The sequence below is a fragment of the Triturus cristatus genome, chromosome 10 (assembly GCF_964204655.1).
Source record: "Triturus cristatus chromosome 10, aTriCri1.1, whole genome shotgun sequence".
NCBI classification, from domain to species: domain Eukaryota; kingdom Metazoa; phylum Chordata; class Amphibia; order Caudata; family Salamandridae; genus Triturus; species Triturus cristatus.
Window position 1 is genome coordinate 1,016,527,660 of NC_140593.1, and position 27,225 is coordinate 1,016,554,884.

Genomic DNA, 27,225 nt, shown 5'->3' on the forward strand with positions numbered 1-27,225 from the left:
AACCAGAGCTTAAAAACCCAATAGATTTTCATCAGAAAATTCTGCTCCAGCACCCGCAGGTCCCGGACCCTTGGTGTGGCTTCAGTGGAGCTCCTAAAAAGCACAGTAGAAATACTGATGTTTTGGGCTCTTCGTGAACTGGCTCATTTGTGCCAAGATCTTGCAGCTCGAAGTTCCGGTGAACCAGATTCTTTGTGCTACATCAACCATCTTTGACACCCAACAACTCGAGATCTGCACTTTATGCTACAGCCTTGACAGCCCTTGGTGGCTGCCAACACAAATTTCCATCAACGACCATCCACGACGAGATCTTTGCGCTACAGCATTGACTATCCACACCGCTCCCCAGGCTCCTCGTGGACTCCTCCACCACAAATGGTACTGTTTGCACCGGACTTTAGAAAGTAACTTTGCCTGCGGAACTTTGGCCCGCGCTCCCTCAGGCTCAGCCTGATATCGTGACTTTCACCTGTTCTCAGATGACCAGATACCTGCAAGTGGTGCTTTTAGGTTCTATACTTACCTTAAATCTTTGAAATAGCATATTTTCGGTTCTGCTGATTGGAGTTTTGTTGTTTTGGTGTCTAATAGTTTATCTTACTCTATTTTTCTAAATTGGTTGTGAGATTTTTCTTGTGTTGTGTTTCCACTTTATCAGTGTTTGAGTGTTGCATTAATACTTTACACGCTTTATAGTTAAACCTGACTGCTTTTGTGCCAAGGTACCAGAGGGTTAAGCGCAGGTTAATTTAGTGACTTTTGTGGTTCACCCTAGAAATGATTGTGGCTGTTGCTTGAGAAGGGCTCCCACCCCCCTCAGCCAACAACCCAATTTCTCAGAACAGGACTGTAATTATTTTTTCAAATTTACTCAGGAGATTGACCTGTCCTTAAAACAGCTATCCAGTCTCGCTAGATCCTGGCTCTAGCTATACCCTGGCCTCCTTTATACTGTGCCGCTTCCTCTTAAGCCTGGGTGACGTGCACTAGCATCAAAGCGATGGGAATGTGCCAGCCTTGGTGGCAGTGCTAGGTGCACTAAAAGTGTACGAGTGGATAGGTTCCTCTTCTCCTGCTCACATATTTTTATTTTGTGTCTGGCTCAAGATCTAAGCTCAGCTTTACCACAGAAAAGCCAGCTATGTTGATTTTGCCAGTGCTTGTTATTTTGTGCACTATATTTTTAACTGAAATGGTACCAACAGTAATGCGTTGCTGAGCGTTTTTCAGCAATAGAACGAAATTGCTGCAAGTTGCTAGACGTTCTAAAACTTGGCAAACACACAGAAATTTCATTTTTTTAAATCACCCATACTAGATACAAGTGATATATTCAAGTGCCTTAGCTAAATTAGATAAAGCTATTTATTGGCTTTGTGAGGCTTTGTCTCAATTCCAGTATGCATTTTAATATATTTGCTATGCACAAGTTTTAAACATTTTATGGAACCTGGGAAACTGATAAATAATGTTTAAATTATACGTTCTCAATTCAATAAAATATTTATTATTATGTTTGTCTTCCACCAGAATGTCATGGAGCAGTTTAATCCAGGATTGCGGAATTTAGTGGTTCTAGGAAAAGTCTACGAAAAATCTGCAACTGGTAGGTTTTTGAGTTAACTATTAGTTGAAAAATGTTGATGTGTAATTGTTTCTTGTGTAGTTCAATCAAATTCTGCAAGATTTTGGTACCAAATTTGGCTAAAACACTGTTTTGCGTTTTTTCACGTTTGGGGGAATGGTTCCCTGCAATACCTTATTTGAAGGCCTTCTTAAGATTTGGAGGTTTACAGTTCTTCTGGAATTCAGATGCCTTTAGTGTTTTTGGTGAGTTTGAACTATTTATAAACAAAATCTTTTCATAACATTTGTACTTCTTTTCTGGTCTGGGAGCGCGACTAAGTCCAGCATACATGCTCCCTGAATTGACATCTATACAAATGGTGTATGCAGTTCCTTCAAGTTACCAAGAAAAGACGCATGTAAAGTAGTAAGTCGGGAAAGGTCTGAGCAAGCCGATCAAAGGGGAATCTGATTGCTCAGAAGCAACAGCAATTACACACCCAGATGGGTGTCATGCTTCATCATCGGGTAGCTCCTCGTTGGGCCAAAGCTGCATTGAATACAACAAGACCTACCCCGTACACAAATTTATAAAAATTCTTATGTAGTGTACAGGTACTCAATGTCTGTAGTGCCTGCCTTACTCTCATTCACTGGTATATTTACCGCATGTGTATAAAAAAGTTGTTGCCCACTGGTCCCAAGTACTATCAATTGGTAGTGGCAACAACCCCGTGATATTTAGTGTTGAAGTGTTTCCCTGTCCAGTGGTGCTGTAAAAACCTGCTGGTGCTCAGATCAAGTTCAAGGAAGGTGAAAGAGATAAAAAGATAAAAAAGGGTGTGATAGGACGACAGCGCCTCACGGAAGCAGCCCCAACGAGGTGTGTGTAGACAGGTACTCGCCTACTACCTCCTGTTGTCATCATCGGTCGCTGCCGCCCAAACAGAAACAGTAAAGGTGGAAAAGAAATTTATAATGTGCGTCACTAAAACCCTCGTGATAGTCCTAATGACTAATGTCTACAGGGCAACCTATGTGTTGAAATGGTGTATACTAATCTACAAAAACAGGAAATGTCGACCCAAATTTGGTGAGTTGAGCCTGATCAGGACTCAAGTCACTCAGAAATAAAACCGAGCAGCACTACACTGGCTATACGGTGCTTTATTCTCAGCTGTGTCGCTGCTCATTAAAAACCGACATGTTTCGTTGCCATATTTACTTTACCGGCAACTTCATCAGGGTTGGGGTCGACTGGTCTCTCTGCAACGCTAGTGTGTACCAGCGATAACTTTCAGTCAGCACCTGGGGAAAACACAATAAAAACACATATACTCAGTATCTCACCCACCAGGTCACACCTGGTCTTACCGAGCGAATGCTCATCATCCAAAATAATGGTTTCACGATTGGCAGGGATATTTACCCTCAAAATGCTGTGTGGCAGCATACCTGCACCTCCATTGTGTAAGTGTCTGGGGTATTTTGCACCAACCCTTTGGCTGTTTCAATCAGAACTGCGGAACTTCGTTTCTGAAAAGTGCACACATCAAAGAAATACATGTATCATAATCGATGGAATAGCATGCTTTAAGAATTGGTATAAGAACTGTTTAGGCTCCTCTATTTGAATGTCATGTCAGAGTTCTTTAGCTGTATCCAGGTATTGCCATGATAACTCGATTAAAATTCGACATTCACCATTAAATGCCTTGACACTGGAGTATGTTTCCTAAGCGGTTACACATAAGTACCAACTTGCGCTGTCTAGCTTGTTTAACATGGTTGCCTGCTTTTTTAAAAAAACCATGTAGGCATACTATTACGCGGACAGTACAACGTGTGCTTGTTAAGCCTGTGTAAACATCCTGCCGTGCCCCCTCCTCGTGGAGAACGCGTCCTGCCCTCGTTATCCAACATGGAAAAGAGCGCACCGCCTTGCTTAGCCCGGGAAACCGGGTCTTACCTTGTCAGTCTGAGCATCGGTGCTGGCCTCACTCTCGATCACTGGGAGGTGGCCCGCTTCCTGCTTAAATGTGAAAATCGCGCGGGAGCCGCGCTTGCACGTTGGGTGGTTAAAGGTACTGCGCATGTGCAAAAGAGTTCTTGAAGGGGTGTGCGGCCATCTTGGTTAAACCGCTACTACCGAGTGCACTGTGGTGGTTGTATGCCTGATTCTTTAACATATTAGTGTCAGCTCTTAACTCAACGGGCAGGATGCGATGTACCAACCTCCTCCCTGCTTAAGTGGTGTTCAATATAAGCGGTCGGTGTGTTTATGCATCTAGCCCAATCTGTTCATAACTACTCTTCGCCGGGCTGTTTAAAGGGGCGGTAATGATAGTGGTGAAATCCTACATTTTAAACAGGCCCCCGTCCGAGTGTATATAAGTGTAAGTAAGTGTATGCCTGACCCTGCTAGGTTCTTAGACAGTGATAATAGGTTGATTACTACACCTAGAGATCTGTAACCACGGGATACAGTTATTTTTATATTTATATATTTACAGTGGTCAGGTTATACTACCACCATATTCTGCTGCATTGACCAACAGCCCCCTTAAGAGGGCTCTTTGCAGTATGTCTTTTAAAATAAGACGCCTTGATGAAGTGTGAGTGGAGGTGTAGTGTGTGTAGATTAGTGTGAGTGCCATAAAAAAAATAACTAAGAGGGACCCTAAGGAGTTTTAATACGTGGGATCTCTTGTTATAAATAAAAAAACAAATGGTGGCTGTGTTGGAGAAAATGATCCCCTACAGCTCACAGAGAAGTGAAAACGTGGGTCAACATGTTTCCTGCCATAGAGAGTCCCTGCAGATTTGGAAAATTCAACAGGACCATGTAACCTAATCTACAGATGATTGGTGTTTTAATAGTGGAAATTAACAACAATACCTAATCACAATAAGTCATCCTAAAATTGTGGGGTATACCTTTAAGATACGTAAAATCTGACATGCAAGAGAGAAAGAAACATGCAGAGAGTGAGAGATAAAAACATGATTGGTATTCAGTTAGTCATACCCCATAGTAACTTAGCAATACATTAGGCAATTGTGGTAGAGACATGAGAGTGGGGCCGATGCTATGGCTTCGAGATCTAGCAAGTTCATGTGCATTTTCTCTTGGAGGTGGTTCCACTTTCCGCAGATGGTTAAATCCTGGAGATGAGTGCCACATCCCTCCTGGGACGTGTCTGTGGTGATTACAAATTTGGGGACCTGAGTTAAGAATGTTAACCTTTTCAATATATTTTGACTGTATCCTCCATTGCAAGGACGTCATTGTGGTCGGAGTAATCTGAGTCAACTTGTTGAATGATCCTTGAATTTTTAACAATTGCCTGTCAAACTACCCTTGCAGAGGTCTCATGTGAAGGCGGGAGTTTTGAATTAGTGGAATACAACAGGATATCACTCCGAGGAGTGATTTTTAGAGGCAAACTGAAACAGACTTTTTCCTGAGTAACTTTTGCGCTAACTGCTGAATCCGTATTTGCCTTTCTTGTGAGGAAAATGCCTGGTCTTGATTCGTATCCAGAATTGCTTCCAAGACAGTCAACTTTGTTGAAGGTTTGAGAGAAGATTTTGGCTTGTTGACGGTAAGGCCCAGGTCTTTGAAGAGACCTGAATGACATAGGAGTATCGAATTTAGACACCTTTTCCACAACATGTCTAATCAGGAACTGGCAGCAATTCTTTGGCTAATGATTCTTCTATTACAATCAAACCAGCTAACAAAGGTGGTGCGATTGTCATTATTTTCACCCCAGACTACAATAAAGAGTGCCTCCGCCACCTGGCTTACCGGAAATATTATAGCCCTATTAGCCAGGACCCACCACAAGGTTTAGTACTCAAATCGGGTCCACAGTCCTGACAGCTGAAACCCAATCCAGAACTCTTGGTTAACACCCACCTAAGCTTCCGTACTTTTATATCTTGCCTAAAATACACAAGGGAGTTACCCCCACTTGTGGGTAGCCTCATTGTATCAGGCATAGGTTCCCTTCTGGAACTGCTGTCTTAAGTTCTGCGATCACTTCCTACAACCTCTGGGTACAAAAACACCATATTTTCTTAAGGATACAAGAGATGTCCTTAACCTTATTGATGAGGCAAACAACATCAGTAATATTGACCTCCTTGTGACCCTTGAGGTGAAGGCTCTTTACATGAGCGTCCTCCAAGATGTTACACTTGAAGTGGTAGAGAACACACTCCTTTCTGAATTCTGGTCCTCATCAGTGCTGATCGGTTTCATTACCAAATGTGCTGCCATAACACTTAAAGAAAACTTCTTCCAATTTGGAGACCAACTCTATCACAAAGCGTAAGGTACTTCTTTGTGAAGTACCTTTGCGTCGAGTCTGGCATGTCTCCATATGGAAAACAATTTTGGGAATGACAATCCATACACAAACAATATACTCCTACGGCGTCGTTATATCGATGACCCTTTGATATTTTGTCAGGGAGATATTGACAAATGTAACAGTTTCTATACATGGATTCATACCTTTAATCCATTCCTATGGCTCACAAAAAAAGTCTCGGACAAAGGTCTCCCTTTTCTTGATTTATTCATCACCATTACTAATGGAAAACTCGCGACCACCACGTACAAAAAATTTACTAACAATCTGCTACTTTAGGACAGCCACCACCCCAAAGCACGGAGGGGAAAATCTGCCCTATGGTCAGTTCTTGTGACTATGTCGCAATTGCAACAAGACTGCTGACTTTGACCTACAAGCACGTCAACTGACCCCTAGCCTGACAGCACACCACTACCCACTCCACTCCGTCAATATAGCACGGAAATGGCCCAGGAACAACAAATTGGTGGCACCATTGGAACCCTGCACTAGAACACAGGACATCATCATCACCTGTGTTACTACTTTTACCCTAAATTCAAACTGGATACAGAATATCATACCCAAACACTGTGCCACCTTGCAGACAGTCTCACTTGAGTTGCACACACCACGTTTTGCATTCAAATGAACGTATAACATTAGAGTCATGATTGTCAACACCACACCACGGAGGACACCTAGATCAGAACAACGTACCCTCTGGGATTTAACCCCCTTCACGGGACACTACCCACGCAATTCTTGTGGGGTTTGTGACCTAACTGAACCTACTGAGGAAATTGTTCTTGACCATGCCGATAAATGGGCACAAAAGACTCACACTAACTTTAATACCAAGGACTGTGTGTACATGGTCACTTGCCCTTCCACCACAAGATATATTGGCATGACAACTAGACCTGTCAAGGTGAGGGTTACAGAATATCGGAGTGGTAACGGATGCACATAAACTACCACAAAATGGATACTCGCTTTCTTACTTAGAAGCATACGCCAGGTGATGTACGCTGGACTGTTCTAGAATCACATCCTAACATGAACAAACATAGGCTTTTTCGGAGGGAACAAAAGTGGATTTTCTTGTTTACCCACACACACACGACAGGCGTCAACCATGATATTCTCTGGTGTGAACTGGACAATTGATGCACTCCTTATTCTGTACCTCCATAATAGACCCGATCGATCCCTTCCCATGGGATCAACCAAGACTAGGCAGCTCATATAATGATGCCTGTATGATTTTGGCCAGGGCTTCATCTACCTCACATGTTTAATAATACTCCTAAAAATATGTTTCTCCATTAGGAATCTGCTCTTTTGGCATGTATGGGACATTTGTTTATAGGCTTCCCTATTTTGACCCTTTAACTCTGCTATCCACTTCTTTACCTTTTGGGGTACATAGACGGTACAGTTTCTGGTGTGTGTGTGTGTGTGTGTGGGTGTGTGCGTGTGTCTGTCTCTCATCCACCCTCAGATTGCCTTAGCTTTTGAATTTTCGCCGGGCGCCTGTCTGCTTCTGGAAATTTTTCAGCAGTAACTCAGTGCGCCAGAGGACGGCGTTGTATGGCTCCGTGATGATGTCGCCTCCAGTCATGAAGTCAGTGGAGCCATTAAGGCCCCTCCGGTGCGTGGACGTCAGTTTCTTCCTTTCCATGCTGCAATGCTGAACTGGAGAAACGGTTCCTAGTGTCTTTTGTGTTTTGGCCTACTTCACCGCCCATTTGCATCAGGTAACAGTGTGCCTATGCCTTTGGGTTTTAAGTTGCTTGAGACCTGTACTCGACATATGTCAGCTACAGATCCACATTCCATATGCATGTGGTGCCTGGAAGAGCACCACGACTCAGAAGAGTGCGACACCCTTAAGCAGCTGAAGCCCAAAGACCTTGTGAGAAAGGCAAATGAAGTGCTGATGGCACAGCTCTCCCGGTCGGAGTCCAGGTGACATTGGTCTCCCTCCCACTCTGAGGTTCCTGCCCGGGAGAATTCAAGGAGCTGTTCCTGTGGGCTCTGCTCATTCAAGTCACAAAACTCCTGTCATAAGAGATCGAGGTCACGGAGGCCTGAGGCTTCACTACGTCGTGATGGGGTTGCTGGTTCCTCCCGTTCATTACCAGAGGACATAGCACAAGAGTTGACCTGAGCCTCCCTCCTTATCCTGGAGCTGGGGCGACTATGACCCAGGTGCAGGCATACTTTGATTCTCTGCAGGCCTTTTTGGGTCCTTGCCTCATCCCTGGAGCGCCTTCGGGTCCCAAGGAGGTAGGGGGTACTCTGACTGGAAACACGCTGGTGTATTCGCCCATGGCGCCGGTCGAAGACCTTGACTCCGTGCCTGGAGTAATTACAGTGCCGGTACAAAGCCCGGTGCAGATTCCAGTTGGGAGTCCGGCGGCGTAGGATGAGGTGGTACTGGAAGTGGATATGGCACTGTCCCAGCGTCTTGTCGACACCAGAGGCCCAGCTCATGGTGTATGACGATTCAACGGCATTCCGATTTCGATCGGCGCCTGAGACGCCGCTCCTAGCCACTTCAGTTCCAGTTTCTTCTCCTCTGCAGTCTGAGGACGAAGCTGGCTCCTTGCTACTCCCCAAACATTGCAAGGTGGCTCAGCTGACACCAGAGACGTCTACCACTTGGTTGGTCTTGTTCAGCCTCTTGTAGGAGGGTTTTGGGCTGCATTGGGTGAGGATAGTAGTCTGCAAACCTCTCCTATTTATGATCTGCTTTCTCTGCCACAAATTGCGATGGCGACTTGTGCAGATTTTGCTGAGGCTATAAAGAGAACTGTTGAGGTCTTGAAATTGCAGCTTCCTTTCAGTGACTTTGTCATCTGATCCCTTATTGGATCTGCTTCACCAAGTTGTCACAGGTGTTGAACCCTTACTACCTTATTGGAGCATCTCTGTATGATATACTCCTTGGAACTTGGGCGGTGTCAGGTGTCTCTGTCGATCATGCCATTTCCTAATTGCCATCGTCCTGCTCCGGACGACCCGGCTTGTCTTTCTCGACACCCTACTGCAAAGGGATTTGTCGTGCAAGCTGCTACGACTTCACTAAATCTCGATGTGTCTCCTTTACTTCCACCAGGAAAAGAATCTAGGTGGTTAGATCTGTGTGGCCAGAATATCTTTGTGTCGGCTAGTTTGGCCATGAGGTCATTAAACACATCTTATGTCTCATGGAGGGCTTCATATGCTTTGTGGGACTCCGTCACCCATCTGCTTTCTTTCCCTCCTGAGGGGTCAGGGTTTAACTCTTTCAGCAAGCGCAAGATGGCTGTGCGATGGCAAAGTTTCATAATAAGTCGGCAATGGACACCACCGATTCAATTGGAGGAGCTATGGCTTGATATGTTGCTCTCCGTAGACACGCTTGGTTGCGTGAGTCGAAATCCCCCCATAATGTTCGGCAGAGCTTGGAAGATAAGTCCTTTGATGGCGTTGTTTAATGTGCCAGCCATGCAGATTCAGCAATACAACGCCTCATTGCTGGTCACTTGTAATTTGACCTTATCAGGTCTTTTGCTTATCTTTTATATAGCCACAGTCGTGGATCTTTAGGTTTAAGGATTTAAATCCTGCCTCTGCTGTTGCACTTTGTGGTGTTGAAGTATTAAGCTCTACTTCTTTCGTAATGCAAGAGTGTATGATTCTGAATTTGACTATTATAATCTCCAGATTGTCTTTGAAGCTGTGTAGCTGGTTTGTTCTTTTATTTTACTCTGATGAGGAGCTTAGTCTCGAGTTCATACCCTTTTATGGGTTTATGTCTTACTCTACATGGAGTATTGGTTTGCTATTTTATAGCTCTTTAAGTGTGCTCCTTTGGTAGTCTGTTTACTAATAAATAGTTTTCTCCGAGTACGCTGTCTTGTGTGGGCATCACTCTGTTATACAGCTTAGTCCTTCTTGGACTTCGCTATATGCTCTTTCAAGGGCTATTGTAGTGAGCTAACAATTATGGGCTGTTGTTGTGAGCTATTTGCCGATCTTTTCCTCTTGTGGTGCCCTTTTTGGGTTTCTGTTTCATTTACACGACCCTCTGGTTTTTCTTAGCCAGGGTACTCAGTGCAGTTCGTTTTCTCTTCTTAAGCGGACTGCATAACTATTATGAGTGCTTCAAGTTTTTAACAGTTGTACTGGTAAATTCAGAGTTTATGGTATGTCCTTTGGAATACACAAGTTAGTGGCCTCCTCCTTTGTGGGACGGTGAAGGTAATTCATATGTTGAATTTTGGGAACATGGTGATGTTAACTCTGTATCTGAAGCTGTTTGATGGGCAGTGTCTGAAACAGGTATGGCTGTTTTGGTTCTACATTTCATGGTAGGAGTTTTTAGGCTTGATAGAAAGCTCTTCTTGTTAATCTCCTATAATGAGTCTTTGCGTCTGTCTGAAAGTTAGATATTGCCTATCCTCTTGGGTATTTATCTACTGTGTTTAACCTCTTAAGTGCCCATGACGAAATAGTCTCGTCATGGAGCACGGTTGCGCTGTGCCCATGACGAGACTATCTCGTCATGAACCCCACCCACTAGTACAACGCCCGGCACAGGAGGGGGAAAGGGCGTGGCACTGAAGGGGTTAACAGTCCTTCAGAAATCATGACTGTTGCTTCTTGAAGTGTAAATGATGTATGTATATATGTGTGTGTGTATGTCATCAGTGATGTCACTGACCATGTCATGAATGATGTAATGTGACATCATCAGCAGTGGATTGCGGGCGCGCGAGATGTAGTTAATACAACTAACTATATCTGAGGAATTTCAATGGTTTTGTTAGAGTGAAATGTCCAGCTAACTATAACACCCCTAAAACCTATCGTTTTTTCAGTGAATTTCTAAGGTTTTTTAAATGCTAATTCCTAACTATATCCGGCCTGAAATCTATGTTTTTTTCAGTGAATTTCAAAGGTTTTTTTAAATGCTAATTCCTAACTATATCAGGCCTGAAACCTATGGTTTTTTTCAGTGAATTTCAAAGGTTTTTTAAATGCTAATTCCTAACTATATCAGGCCTGAAATCTATGGTTTTTTCAGTGAATTTCAAAGGTTTTGTAAATGACAATTTTTAATGTATTAATTGTTATACTGATTTTTTTGATACTGATTTACTACATTTTTTAAACGATTTATTTTTAGGTGTGTTTTTTTTAATTACATTATAATTACAATACAAAATATACTTTCTCAGAATTAATTACTTTAGTTTAAATACTTGGCAAATAGGCAACAGAATTTTAAATACAGTATTTACAGTTGTTACAATGGGCAACACAATTTCAAACACAAAGCAACATTGAGCTCAATGTGAATGTCTAGTTAAATGCAATTAGTTACTTTATGGATTACTTTTCTAACCACAGGACGGGATCCTAGATTCAGTCCTTGGACATCTCCTGTAAACAGTTGAGTAAAAGCGTTTTGGTTACAGAAGTTATTTTTAAGGAATATTATTGTATTTTAAAAGTTGACACTTAGAGCATTTTTCACATAGAATCACCAATGTTATCCCATGGCAGAAAATTCACTTAGCAGGTAAGTAGTGTTATCGTTACTTTTTCTTACTCAGTGGTGGATACTGGATCCAGCACTAGCCAACCTCCTGTAAACAGTTGAAAGGATGTGTTTAAGTCATACAGACGATTTTTTTAGGAATATTTTTAGTTTGTGAAAATAGACACTTAGAAAATTTTCTGCTGAAAACCACACAATGGATTCCTATGGAAGGAAATACAAGTTACTGGTAAGTACGCTTAGAATTACTTTTCAGGGTCAGTGCTGGGCTAAAAGATGCAGCACTGGGTTCTCTCCTGATAACAGGTGAGTAAAATGTAATTCGTAGTTCGGCTGATTTTAGAGGAATATTTGTACAATGGTGAAGGAAGGGGGAGGGGCCTAAGGTGACGTGTGCAAACACGCCCTGTGGCGCGTTTTAAGTTGGGAAATTAATTCCTCTTCAATCCTGAGGTCCCCTGGGGGCCAACTAGCCCACCAGGTACCTCCGGTATGCGCCAGGGAGCTGCATTGCAGAGAGGTATTCAGAGGCCACGCCCCTTTTTACAACACTCTGCAACGCAGCTCCGTGGCGCGAAGATTCGCCAGTAGGATATATATATATATATCTATATATATATATCTATATATATATATATAATTCACTGAAAAAACCATAGGTTTCACACATGTTATAGTTAGTGGAAATTTTACTGATAAAAAACCAATGAAATTGCCCCGTTATAGTTAGCGCAGGCAACTATAACTCACGCGACCGCAATCCTCTGCTGATGCTAATACTATATTTAGACACTTATTTGCCCATGTCTTCTTCCATACATTTTTAGCTATACATATATTACAAATATTTTTTTTTCATAAAGACACATATGTCATCAGCAGAGGATTGCGGTCGCGTGAGTTATAGTTGCCTGCGCTAACTATAACGGGGCAATTTCATTGGTTTTTTATCAGTAAAATTTCCACTAACTATAACATGTGTGAAACCTATGGTTTTTTCAGTGAATTTGCAAGGTTTTTTAAATGCTAATTCCTAACTATAACGTGTGTGAAACCTATGGTTTTTTCAGTGAATTAGTACGGTTTTTTAAATGCTATGTTTTTTTCCCTTATAATAAGCCCTGTACATTTGGTGGCCTACGGCCACCAAAAGCACAGGGGGTGGGGTAAGTGTGGATAGTGTTTTTTTCCATTGTAATAAGCCCAGCACATTTGGTGGCCTTCGGCCACCAAAAGCACAGGGGGTGGGGTAAGTGTGGATAGTGTTTTTTTTATTTTTATTTTTTTACCGTACGCTTACCGTAAGCGTACGGTAAGCGTACCCCGCGAAATTGCCGAAAAAAAAATAAAACCGTTTTTGCACTTGGGGGATGTTTGGGGACTCCCTCCACATGACTATGTGGGAGGGAGTTGTCAAAACAGCCCCTTTACATGTTTTTGGGCTTCCGATTTTAAAAATCTCTCTCAGTGCGAGAGACAAAATGGCGGCCGCCGCTTCCTGGTTTCGGCCGATTCGAATGTTTACTAAGATCTAAGAGCCAATCAGAATCGCGCTCGCGCACGCCACCGTACGCTTACCGTAAGCGTACGGTAAGCGTACCGTAAGCTGGCTCAGATATATATATTGATTTAAAGGCTATTTTCTCAGAATCTACTGAACAGATTTACACCAAACCTACAAAAGGCACTTCCTTGACCTAGGGACTACCTCTCTGCCAAATTTTGAGTAATTCTGTTCAGCCATTCGGGCTGTAGCTCGTTCTAAAGGTCCTATGGAAAAATGCATGGGAAAAACGCGTTTTGGGACCCCCCTTTTATCTCAGCCCCCGCTTGACGAATCCCCCCGAGACTTTCAGGGTAGGAGCGGAGCGTAGCGCCCCACCTATTTTGAGAAATTCGCGAGGATTCGTCGACCGGCGCCAAAGTTATTCAAAATAGAATGTTGAGGTTTTCCTATGGAAACGTGGTCCTAACTATAACTACCTACTGGCTATCGCCAGTAGGTAATATCTATATATATATATATATATATATATATATATATATTTTTTTTTTTTTGAACAATGATCCTCGATTCGAAGGCTCACTCCAACCAGTTCGTTTTTAAGCAATGTGGCACTTCATCGCACGGAGTTTGTCTTCCGCCTTACGCGTTTCGGGACATTTGCATCCCTTGATCACAGGCATTGACATGCAACGATACAGATTGATTCGAAAAAGCACACTCCTCAGCACGTGACTTTTATAGCCCTCCAATGGGCAACAGGTAAGTTCAAGATGTATTGCATGCTGGGACATGAAGTTTGATGTTATTGTCCTTTGAGTGAAATTACTCGGTGCTTTTACAACAATATTTATTTATTACCTTGGTAGGCTCTGATCGCTGCATGAAAGTAGTTCAATTATAAACCCCAGTGGGCCTCCAAAGAGAGAAGTGTCACCTTCAATGCGAACTTGATTCCCACATGGAGACTTCGATTAGTTCTGTGTCTCCGTGGCCCCCGTCGAGTCAGGGGTGGTGCGCCTTCACGGCTGGAATGCCGCCAAACATTTTTTGAACAATGATCCTCGATTCGAAGGCTCACTCCAACCAGTTCGTTTTTAAGCAATGTGGCACTTCATCGCACGGAGTTTGTCTTCCGCCTTACGCGTTTCGGGACATTTGCATCCCTTGATCACAGGCATTGACATGCAACGATACAGATTGATTCGAAAAAGCACACTCCTCAGCACGTGACTTTTATAGCCCTCCAATGGGCAACAGGTAAGTTCAAGATGTATTGCATGCTGGGACATGAAGTTTGATGTTATTGTGCTTTGAGTGAAATTACTCGGTGCTTTTACAACAATATTTATTTATTACCTTGGTAGGCTCTGATCGCTGCATGAAAGTAGTTCAATTATAAACCCCAGTGGGCCTCCAAAGAGAGAAGTGTCACCTTCAATGCGAACTTGATTCCCACATGGAGACTTCGATTAGTTCTGTGTCTCCGTGGCCCCCAAATGTCCCGAAACGCGTAAGGCGGAAGACAAACTCCGTGCGATGAAGTGCCACATTGCTTAAAAACGAACTGGTTGGAGTGAGCCTTCGAATCGAGGATCATTGTTCAAAAAATGTTTGGCGGCATTCCAGCCGTGAAGGCGCACCACCCCTGACTCGACGGGGGCCACGGAGACACAGAACTAATCGAAGTCTCCATGTGGGAATCAAGTTCGCATTGAAGGTGACACTTCTCTCTTTGGAGGCCCACTGGGGTTTATAATTGAACTACTTTCATGCAGCGATCAGAGCCTACCAAGGTAATAAATAAATATTGTTGTAAAAGCACCGAGTAATTTCACTCAAAGGACAATAACATCAAACTTCATGTCCCAGCATGCAATACATCTTGAACTTACCTGTTGCCCATTGGAGGGCTATAAAAGTCACGTGCTGAGGAGTGTGCTTTTTCGAATCAATCTGTATCGTTGCATGTCAATGCCTGTGATCAAGGGATGCAAATGTCCCGAAACGCGTAAGGCGGAAGACAAACTCCGTGCTGTGGTAAATATTTTGTTACCGGTACTATTTTTTATGCGGTAAAGTCTATTAAGAATAACTCAGTAAAATGAGAGGCAGAATCTGTGGTATTAGAGGTTTAAAAAGGCTTTATTCCTATACAAAGGAATACAATTCGAATTGTTGGCGTTCTATTCCATCACCACGAAAGTTCAGGAAGGAAGGGCATATATTATTGACAGGTAATCATTTTTATAGAAAAGGCATTACAGTAAAACAGATGTAGTAGGCGTATCAACTGATAAGAAAAATAAACTATGCATGCGTAACTAGAATAGGCGTAACTAGACAACGTCATTATACATGATGTTACAAGTGGGTGGATCCATAAGGGAATCCTGCAATGTCAGCAGAAATGTTTGGCAGAGATGCGTGCGCAGCCGCATGACGTGTGATTGACGTGCAACTAGAGGGAGAAAGGGACTTGACATTTAGCTCTACGTGTGGAGACAGAAGTCTGGGGTTATGTCAACCTAATCCCAAATCATATCTAATATCCTATATTTAAAGAACTGTGTTATCCAGAAAGAGAGGTCTCTTAGGATAGAATCTTATTCTATACTGACTATACTGACTGTTAGTGCGTGTACAAGCGTCTAAGTGTCTACACTAGATGCGAGGGGGTAGGAATATTCCATAGTAACAGGCTATGAATTACTTGCATGAGGACAGCGAGGCCTGGCCCTTTGCACGATAGCTGGAGGAATGTTTACCTAAACTGCTAGACAGGAATGCATCGGATGAGGGGCGGAGGAGATAATCTTGAAGGTGAAATACAGTTTTTTGGCAGGCGACGGGCTGGATCAGGCACCGTTAGCCGCGCAGGGAGTAAGACAAAGTTCATAGTCACAGATGCAGGCTCAGACTGGAGCTTTCAGAGGCAGAAGGCAGGAAAAGGCTTGATGACAGAATTCGGGCCTACTCGCCTGAATCTGTAAAATGTGGAAAGTGAACCACATAAAGTCGGTGGCCTTTCATACTTAGGAAAGGAATATCTGACCCATTCATAGTGGGTCTGAAAGAGGACATGTTGACGGTGGACGCACATATATTTGCGTCTTCAAAACTGGAGCAGGAGGGAACATACATGTACGTATAGCATGTACATGGAGCCGTTGGGGTCTACGATAGGGGACATAACTGATCACAAAATTCATATTTCCTCATTCCCTCCTTGTCCCCTTCGGACCCTTAGGAGATATCGATCTTCATCAATCCATCGATCTGTTCATATAGCATCATTTGCTCTTCTTTCTTCTTCCGGGATCTCGAACGAAAACTTGGATGTGGGATACACGAGGTGGCACACAGACCACAAATCGCTGGCCCACATTGTAGACATAAGCAGCAACTGAATAGTATGAGAAAGCCAATACCTAGGAAGGAGAGCATTCTCCATCCCCAGGCTGACAACACGCCCCAGAACCAACCGGACCAAGTCCAGGTGCCTGGACTCTGGTGTATCTGGCTTACAATCTTATGAAGGCGGGTTATGGCTTTATATACTGACGGCGAATTTTCTGGTATGAAAATACAACAACTTGATCCGATGACCCTACAAGCTCCGCCCCTATCGGCCAAGATGACGTCAAGGACAAGACGATTTTGAAGCACAACAATCCGCATAGCAGACTGCTCTTCTGTTAAATTGCCGAAGGCGGAAATAGTTTCGTTCACTACTGCTTCAAGGGTTCTGGTTAATCTACGTATCAGCTTACTATTAGTGACTGTACCTATATAGGGAAAGAAACCTTTATTGAAATCTGTGTATTTTTCCCATGCTGTTTCAGTGTAATCAACAATTGGGAGATCTCTCTGCTGTCTATTGTGTACTAAATGGGTATTTCTATAATAATCAGGAGGAGCTAGGAAAACAGGTGGTAGAAGGAATGCTATGTAACAGGTACCATCCCAATCTAAAGGTAGGCGTATATATGCGGTCTGGCCACATATAAAGTAGGAATGACGAGAAGCTCTAAATGTAGACTTGCCTTGATTACTGAATTTTATTACAGTGGTGCATTTACTATGGCCCATGTGTATGGAGCCATTCTTTCTTATACATAGTTCCCCTTTTACTGGGAATACGGACATGGCGGGCAAGATTGGTGTAGCTTCAGATTCAACGTTCAGGATCATGAGGTTAAGCGTAAAATTACCTAATCCATATACTTCATTTTCTAGATCAGTTCCTGTTCTTTTGGGAAGTCCCTCCTTGTTAGGGTAGCAGACTTTAAGCAAAACTAAGTTCAGGTTTCCCCATACCCAGTTGTCTTGATAAACTGCGGAATTCGAATCTAGGGAATTAATCAAACTAAACCATGCTCCACAGGAGCCATTGTGTGTGAACGGATAGGGAAAGAGGGGCAAAACTCCCTTATAGTTCTGATAGGGAGGGAGTCGGCCACATATCCAACAATTTGTGGCATTGCTGGTTTGATGAGAATGATGTAGCATACTAATGAATGTGTTATTGCGCAGCGCAAATCTATAAGACAATTCATGTGGAGGTAATTCACTAAAAGAATGTTCTGCAGTTATATTATAAGCACGTTTAGGAATAGGGTAATACATGTGCAATAGGATGCTGACAATGATGATCAGAAGACTTAGAAAAAACAAAATTAATAATGTTACTGTACAATGACTACGAAATGATTTACAATACGCATGCTTTTTGAGCAGCATTTGATTATTTCTTTCTCTATTCCGGTCCAGAGGATACATGTCAGAGACAAATTCAACCGATTCACCTTGGAGAGGACTTAAACAATCAAATTGTCTGACTTACTGGACCTCAATTTTAGTTTATACAGTTCTGGTTTCGTTAATTCAGCCAAAGGGAGCTTTGAGTCTGTTTGTGAGGGAATACAGGGTTGAGTCTCTACGCTGGATGGTAGTCCATAAAATGTCTTGATATGACTCGAGTGCAACCACCCTTTCCTTCCCTCAATTTTCACAGCTGTCCTTGTGGTAAGTAGAACCAACTTCGGTGACTTCCACCTCGGATCCAGTTGGGTCTTCCGGTCGAAATTCCTGACCAAAACCAGGTCACCAGGAACCACGTCATGGGGCTTCACCTCAGTATTGTCGGGAAAAGCTGCGGATACCTGTGAACGACAAGATTGTAGTGCAGACATCAAGGAAGCCAGGTAATCTGTCAGCATATTACAGTCAACGTCAGTTATTTTACGAGGTATAGGCGTCCCCCACATATTTGGTGGTCTACCGAAGATCACCTCATACGGGGATAGCCCTGTTCGAGAATGTGCTACCATTCTCATGTAAAAGAGCGCAACTGGTAAGGCTACTATCCAATCGACTCCTTTCTCTCTACATATTTTGGACAATCTAATTTTCAGAGTTTGATTATGGCGTTCCACGAGACCTGCCGCCTCGGGATGTCGGACACAGTGGAATTTCCATTGGTATCCTAATAGAAGGGAAACGTGTTTCATTAGTTCGGATGAGAACGGCTGGCCGTTATCTGAGTAGACAACACGTGGTAAACCGTACCGTGGGAAGAATTCTCGAACTAACTGTTTGGCAGTAGTCGGGGCAGTGTAATCTGAAACCGGGTATGCTTCTGTCCAACGGGAAAGAGCACAGACAACTACGAGAACATATTTGAATCCTCGACATCGTTCCATCTGGATATAATCCATCTGGAGGACTTCAAAAGCATGATCGGGAGTTTGAAATCCACCCTGTTCTACGGGGATGCTTTTACCTGGATTAAACTGACAACATATCATACAGGTACGAACTTTTTGTTTCGCTGCGGCTCGCAAGTGTTTGTTGAACCAAATGTGTTGAATGCTGTCTAGCATAGCTTTTTCTCCTAGGTGCGCTGGACTATGTATTGTATTAATGATGACTTGGACCATTGAGTCGGGAAGAAACCATATAGATTTTTCCTTCGTCATCCATCCTTGATCTGTTTGGATCCCTCCTAATTCAGTCCATTTCTTTATTTCTTCTGGTGTAGCATGTGTCTGTATGTCAATTACATCAAGGGCGGGATCCTTAATTGTCATGCAATGTGTTGGTGTCAGGACTATTGTCTTTGTCACGTCAGTTGTGAGAGTCTGATTCTGAGCAGTCTGTTTAGCTGTTCTGTCAGCTAGGTCATTACCCTGAGAAATGATATCGGTAACCTTTGTGTGGGCTTTGCATTTCATAATCGATATTGCAGTAGGTAGATGAATCGCGTCTAATAGGGCTTGAATGAGGGGTCCGTGTTGGATGTGGGCACCGTGAGAAGTTAAATAACCTCTCTCTCGCCACAGTACGCCGAAGTCATGGACGACTCCGAATGCATAACGTGAATCTGTGTATATGTTGACTTTTTTATTTGTGGCTTGAATACAGGCTTGTGTCAGAGCGATGAGCTCTGCTGCTTGAGCTGACAAAGTGTTAATACAATTTGTTTCAATGACTTTAGTGTCTGTTGTGACTGCGTAAGCGGCCACTAACTCTCCTGTACTTGTTCTCATACATGACCCATCTACATATAATGTCAAGTCTGGATCTGTCAAAGGGATATCTGTCAAGTCTTGTCTGCGTTTCGTCGTGATAGTAATGACTTCGACACAATCATGTGCCAATGGATCTGTTCCGCCTACTGGTAACAGTGTGGCAGGATTTAACGTATTACAACGTCTGATTTCTATGTGTGGCTGAAACAATGTCAATTCGTAACCGGTGAGTCTCGCTATAGTCAAGTGTTGTGTTTGTGTGCGGTTCAAGAGAACCTCTACTGCGTGTGGTACTTGTACTGTCAATTGATGTCCTAACACTATGGCATCGCTTTGTCTGATTGCTAAAGCTGTTGCTGCCACTGATTTCAGGCACGCTGGAAGTGCCTGCGCTACTGGATCTAATGTACTAGAGAAATAAGCACATGGTTTGTGTGATCCTGCTTGTTCCTGAGTGAGTACTGACAAAGCAGTACCTTCGCGTTCTGTAACAAAGAGTGTAAACTGTTTACTGTAACATGGTGTTGCTAGGACAGGTGCTTGACATAAAGCTTTCTTTAAGCTTTCAAAGGCATGTGTATGTTCTGGAGTCCAAGGGAGGACAGTCGATGTGGCTGCCTCCTGTGTTGTCAACTGGATGAGTGGTTTTGCTAGAAATGCATATTGAGGGATCCACTGCCTACAGTATGAAGTGAGGCCTATAAAAGCCCGCACCTCCTTTTGTGTCTTGGGTGGTGGCATGTTAGCAATTAACTGGATGCGATCGGGTGTAAGCTGCCTTCCCTCCTTGGACAGCGAGTGCCCAAGGTAAACAACTCGCTGGACACAGAATTGCAGCTTGGAAGGGGACACCTTGTGCCCCTTGTCGGCCAGAAATTTTAAAACCGTCAGTGACGCTTTTTCACATTCAGGTTCGCTTCGGGCGGTGATCAGCAGATCATCGACATATTGAAGCAAGGCAGTGTTAACTGGCATGTGGATACTGTCAAGTTCTCGTTTCAGTGCTTGGCTATAGATGCTGGGGCTTTCTGTAAATCCTTGAGGTGCGCGTGTGAATTTAAAACTTCGTCCATTTAAACTAAAACCGAATAAATATTGACTTTCTGGATCAATTGGGACACTAAAGAAAGCATTCTTGAGATCAATTACAGTGAAAAATGTTGCTTCTGAGTCAATGGCTGTGAGTAATGAAGAGATGTCTGGGACCACGGGGTATTGTGGTACAATGCATTTATTTAATTCGCGCAGATCAATAACTAATCGGTATACTGGCGGAGCTTTTGGATCCGTTCTTTTAAGAATCGGAATTATCGGGGAATTACATACATTGGAGTCGGTTTCGACAACCACTCCTTGTGCAATGAGCTCGTCAATGATTTGCAGTAAAGCCACTACAGCATCTGGTGGTAACTTGTATTGTCGCATTCGTGGTAGTACCACTCCTGTCTTTAGTGTGACTCGATATGGTGTAATGTTCATGCAACCAACATCAGTGGGGCCTTGTGCCCATAAATGTGTAGGTAAATTCTGCAGTCGGTGATCCATGTCTCTGGATACGTAGTGACCTTTAAAGTCACGTAAAAATAGTCGTACTCCTTCCGGAGAGCAACATATTATGGCTCCTAGAGCTTTCAATGTTTTTATACCTAACAAGTTTTCTGGACATGATTTAGTAAGCAATAAATCTGTAGTACGTGTTAATGGACCGACTGTAAGTGGAAGAGGTTGTGTTACATCATTTATTATAGGTTTTCCTGAGAATCCAAGGGAAATATTTTGTGAGCCTGAGAGGGGTGCCCCTGGAACTTCACTGCGTCTTATAGTTGTTCTGCTTGCCCCTGTATCAAGTAAAAACTTTCTGTCTTCCCCTAATAGTTCACTATGTACATAAGGTCCCTCTTGGTCTACAGGAACCTCTATAAGGGGTAAGCCAACTTCCCTCTCTAGGCTATCTCATGAGTATCGCTGATAATCGGGATAATCTGTTTGTGCATACTGATACATTTGTTGTGTTGTTGCTTGTGTTGCAGCGACAGGCTGCGCTTGTGGTGGTGCTACGATCTGTTGTGGAGCTGCCTGTTGCGGAGCTAATTGTTGCGGAGCTAACCTAGGTTGTGCCTGCTGAGGCAGTTGCTGTTGATTCTGATCCTGTCTAGGTGGACGTGGTCTCTCATGTGTTCTACCTGTGGCAATATTATGTTTCAGGACTGGACAATCGTGTATATAATGACCTGGTTGTTTACAATAGTTGCATGTCCCTTTCGCAGGACCTGCGGAATCACCCTTTTGATGACTATCCGCTGGAACTGACTGTGCAACAAGCATTTTCATTTTTGTATCTTTCATACGTCTTTGTTCGTGTTCTTGTTCTTCTCTAATTCTATTGTGGTGATATTGTAACATCTGTAGCATCTGTGATGGGGTATTACCTTGCCAGGTACTTTCGAATTTCAATACTCTATTCTTGACCTGTAGCAGAGAATTTTCAACTAATTTTGTCACAAACAGATGTGGATATGACTCACTACTGGCTTTTATGCCACTATTTATACTAAAACATTTTTCAAATCGGGAATAGAAATCACTAGTGTCTTCATCTGGTTTTTGTTTACAGGCTGAGATTGCACCCCAGTCTTCCTTTTTCGTAGTTAATAAACGTGGCAGTACCTGTATTAGTAATCCTGCTAGTGCTGTAGTCTTTTCCCCAAGCCCTGCTCCTGCAGCTCGGGCCTTTTCTTCGTTTTCTAATGCTGTCCAATCTATCTTTTGGTCTCCCACTTCCCATTCCTTTTCTTTGAGTTTCTCATAAACACCGGCTGGTAATAGGACTTTCAATATTTTCATAATGTCGGGGTAGGTATACTCTCCCATTAGTAACATGTCTTTTATCTCACGGTGGAAACCTGCTGGGTCCTTGTCATGGCTAGGTACTACTTTCTTCATTTCTAATAATTCCAGTTTAGTTATAGGCGTGTACACAAACACGCGTGTACAATTATCACCGACACCTCTGATTGGGTGTACTTCGCGTAACGGATTCTGTCTATCTATGTGATACATCTTTCTTCCCATAATGGGAACTGAAACGTGTTCTGGGCATACGAAATTTAAATATTGGTTTCGGGATTCTAGAATTTCCTTAATCAAATCAGTACCTGACCCTCTCCATATATTCGTGAGTAGTTCTGTCAATATGTCCGGTAAGGGTCCTGGATCGGAGTGTTGGCCTTTATATAATATAAGGAGGAGTGGAATCATGTATATACTAGCTAAACGCTGTTCATATGGGTCTAGATTCAGAAACGTGTGTGCAAGTACATCGTCATTGTATTCGCCGGGACTGTCAGCCCATTGTACTGCTGACCTGGCTAATTCTTGTTCGTCCATGGAATCAAGCACGTGGTACCCCCTTCGATCTCGGAGTAATTTATCAGCGGCTTGGAATAAGTGTTCAGGGGATTTTGTATTTAGCATAGGGTTTGGAAGATGTCTATGACATTCTGGACGTATTGGGCGTATTGGGTCGTTAAAACCTCTGGTAATATTATGGGATCTTCCTCTACCTACATAAGCTATTGTATCTACTTGGTCTGATTCTTGCTCCTCCTCCTCTCTGTTTAGGTCAGCGGCGTCTATCTCTAATCTTTCTTCGTATATTCGTTCTACTTCTTTGCGGATCCTTCGGTACATAGCTACTATACATAACTGTTTTATCATGTCTTCCGTCTGATATATTCTGGCCCCAAGTGACAAGTTTTTGCATTTCTTCCGGATTTACCCCAGGCCGGTCTTGATTTCTGATTACACAGTTTATGAGGAAACGTAACAGTTGTCCCTGTACCTCCGCTTTCTGGTACTCCATGGCTCTGCTAATACTTTCAGGACCTCGTCCTGACTGGACAAAGTGATATATATTTTCTAAATGTGTAGCCATTCCTGGTAGCTTCGTTAAATATATTGCAGCTCGTCGAATACGTAATGATGACAGCAGCATTTCGTCCCGTTTACCGGGTACTGGATCATATCTACAATCTACTAGAAGTTCCTTGAGCATGTCGGGGGTGGCTAATTTGGGCGTACGTTGGTGTGCTAATTCTCTAAGGGAAAATTTATTTCCTCTGGGTGGCGTAGAAAAAATGTCTGTTGTACCTCCTGTAGCACCATCTGGGGTGCTGGACGTGAAAGGATTTGTTGAAGGTGAGACAGCAACCGTCGTTGCGGGAAAAGCGGTAGAAACAGATGTGCTTGTCGGAATGTGTGTCAGAGCTTGTTGTTGTGGAGGTACAGACGGAGAATCTTTGCGATGCACATCATCGGCAAGCGGTCTATGTGGTTCGGTATTAGCATACTCGGGAGCTGCGTCATCTAAATAAGAGGAAAGGAAAACATCTGCGGTTCTAGGATGCCCCTTGGGATGTGCTTTTATTGGAAACAATGGAGGTGGCAAGTCTTTTGGTATTTCCGGAGTAGCCTTAGGTAACCCTTCGGCCAGAAGTGGATACATACCATTCATAAGGGCGTTTCTTTGTCTGTCTACTTGTTCTGATTTTACTCGGGTACCTTCCTCAAGTAATAGATTTTCTCGGGTTTTATTTGAATTCTCTCTACCTTTCTCTTCCTGTCTGAGTGCTTTTTCCGTGCGTCTATATGATTCTTGACGCCATAATTCAATGGCATCTTTCTGTGACTGTCTGGCTTTCTTTTTCCATAATTCTTCTTCTACTCTCATGATGCAATCTGCATCCCAGGTCCCCGCTGCGGGCCATCTCTGACTCTCTGGTAATTCTTTGGTGTAGTCTACCCATAAATCAAGAAATAATACGACATCTAGGCCATGCTTATGATACATAAAGTACCCTGGAGTGTCCCTAGGTGGGATGGGAACAGCTTCTTCGAGTACACCTTTCCTAGTTTTGATCTGTCTTAGTTTCGAGAAGAGTGGCATTTTTAAACCTTATTACTAGAACACACTTTATACAAGAAAACACAATAATGAACAGTCATTCACACCACAATATATAGAACGTATTTAAAACATTTAACACTTAACAGTTTTACGAACAATGATAACTAATAGAAAACTAGTTACTGACATAATACTGACACTAGATAATACTTATTTATATTTATTTATGTGCAAAACATACTATATATACAGCTAAACAGTACAGATACACTGCTAAAACAGTGCAGACCGGATTTGTGTACCCAAACCCGTCTTGACCGGCACAGACTATGTGCACGTTAAATGCCTCCACGGTAATGGTACTCACCGGGTAGCTCGGAACGGAAGGCCTCGGAACGGAACTGAGACTGGACTGGACCGGACTGGACTCGGAACTTCGGAACCTGGCGGGTCTCTGTATACCTCGGATCTTGCTCTCTCAGCTAGGCTCTGGTCGGGATACTTCGCACTTCTCACCGCCTCGTCTGGGTGTTGATCGCAGCCTCAGTCGTCCCCGCTTGGCCGGAGAGAGATACAGGAAATCCTGCAGATACGCGTTTTTGTCCGTTCAGCTGTGGCAGGAGACCGGGCCTGCAACGCACCGCCGGCGCGTGAGATGAGAAAGTGTCCCTGTTCGGGCGCCAATTTATGTGGTAAATATTTCGTTACCGGTACTATTTTTTATGCGGTAAAGTCTATTAAGAATAACTCAGTAAAATGAGAGGCAGAATCCGTGGTATTAGAGGTTTAAAAAGGCTTTATTCCTATACAAAGGAATACAATTCGAATTGTTGGCGTTCTATTCCATCACCACGAAAGTTCAGGAAGGAAGGGCATATATTATTGACAGGTAATCATTTTTATAGAAAAGGCATTACAGTAAAACAGATGTAGTAGGCGTATCAACTGATAAGAAAAATAAACTATGCATGCGTAACTAGAATAGGCGTAACTAGACAACGTCATTATACATGATGTTACAAGTGGGTGGATCCATAAGGGAATCCTGCAATGTCAGCAGAAATGTTTGGCAGAGATGCGTGCGCAGCCGCATGACGTGTGATTGACGTGCAACTAGAGGGAGAAAGGGACTTGACATTTAGCTCTACGTGTGGAGACAGAAGTCTGGGGTTATGTCAACCTAATCCCAAATCATATCTAATATCCTATGTTTAAAGAACTGTGTTATCCAGAAAGAGAGGTCTCTTAGGATAGAATCTTATTCTATACTGACTATACTGACTGTTAGTGCGTGTACAAGCGTCTAAGTGTCTACACTAGATGCGAGGGGGTAGGAATATTCCATAGTAACAGGCTATGAATTACTTGCATGAGGACAGCGAGGCCTGGCCCTTTGCACGATAGCTGGAGGAATGTTTACCTAAACTGCTAGACAGGAATGCATCGGATGAGGGGCGGAGGAGATAATCTTGAAGGTGAACTACAGTTTTTTGGCAGGCGACGGGCTGGATCAGGCACCGTTAGCCGCGCAGGGAGTAAGACAAAGTTCATAGTCACAGATGCAGGCTCAGACTGGAGCTTTCAGAGGCAGAAGGCAGGAAAAGGCTTGATGACAGAATTCGGGCCTACTCGCCTGAATCTGTAAAATGTGGAAAGTGAACCACATAAAGTCGGTGGCCTTTCATACTTAGGAAAGGAATATCTGACCCATTCATAGTGGGTCTGAAAGAGGACATGTTGACGGTGGATGCACATATATTTGCGTCTTCAAAACTGGAGCAGGAGGGAACATACATGTACGTATAGCATGTACATGGAGCCGTTGGGGTCTACGATAGGGGACATAACTGATCACAAAATTCATATTTCCTCAGTGCGATGAAGTGCCACATTGCTTAAAAACGAACTGGTTGGAGTGAGCCTTCGAATCGAGGATCATTGTTAAAAAAAAAAATATATATATATATATATATATATATATATATATATATATATATATATATATATATATTGCTCCTCCTCACTCGAGTAACTGCCGCCGCACGCCAAACCAGAGGGTGCGTCGTCTTACGCGAACTACTCCAGCAAAGTTCGCCAATTATCCACCAAACCTCTGCCCGCAGCCAAAGGATGACGACGCCGTGTCTGGGCTCGATAAAGTTTTATTCAATCAGCCGATTTGTACGCGTTTCGCCTGCCAAGCAGGCTTGATCACCAACAATTCAACTGAGCTCGAGTGCCTTATTTACATAGTTTCTTGTGCTCGTGATACGTCACATGATATGACTACAACTTCAGTGCATTAGAAAACAGACTCGTAGTCCAACGGTACAAAAACTCTTCGCTTACTAGAGCCTGGGCAAACATCCACAATATAATATTGATCGATTAATGCAAAATTATACAACTTCATGACAATTTCATAACATGCTTCCTCAGGGGCATCGAGACACGCAGGTGCCCTAATCACTCCATATTATTTCAAGGATAGTGACTGTCATCCGTAAAACGACAATCACAAAAATATCACATATATCCCTGGGATTTATCTGCGTGACACCAGCCTGCCAAACTTCAAAAGTTAATACATTTAAAAACCGCAAAATTTGCATGTTTGCCACATATACCCCGTTTAGCATTATATATATATATATATATATATATATATATATATATATATATATATATATATATATATATATATATATATATATATATATATATATATGCGTTTGGCCGCAGAAGGGGGGAGGCAGCCTCGTACTACACTGCTGCCTGCGGCGTCGAGTGCAGTAACC

The 27,225-nt window shown here is 43.1% G+C and overlaps 1 protein-coding gene across 1 annotated transcript in view; it reads left to right on the forward strand.

Moving 5' to 3' along the window:
• BAIAP2L1 (BAR/IMD domain containing adaptor protein 2 like 1) overlaps positions 1–27,225 on the forward strand; it is a 586,052-nt gene that overhangs the window by 182,204 nt on the left and 376,623 nt on the right. The window contains exon 2 of the mRNA XM_085629004.1: positions 1,534–1,609. Coding sequence (XP_085485130.1) covers positions 1,534–1,609 — 76 coding nt within the window. The remainder of the gene's footprint in view (positions 1–1,533; positions 1,610–27,225) is intronic.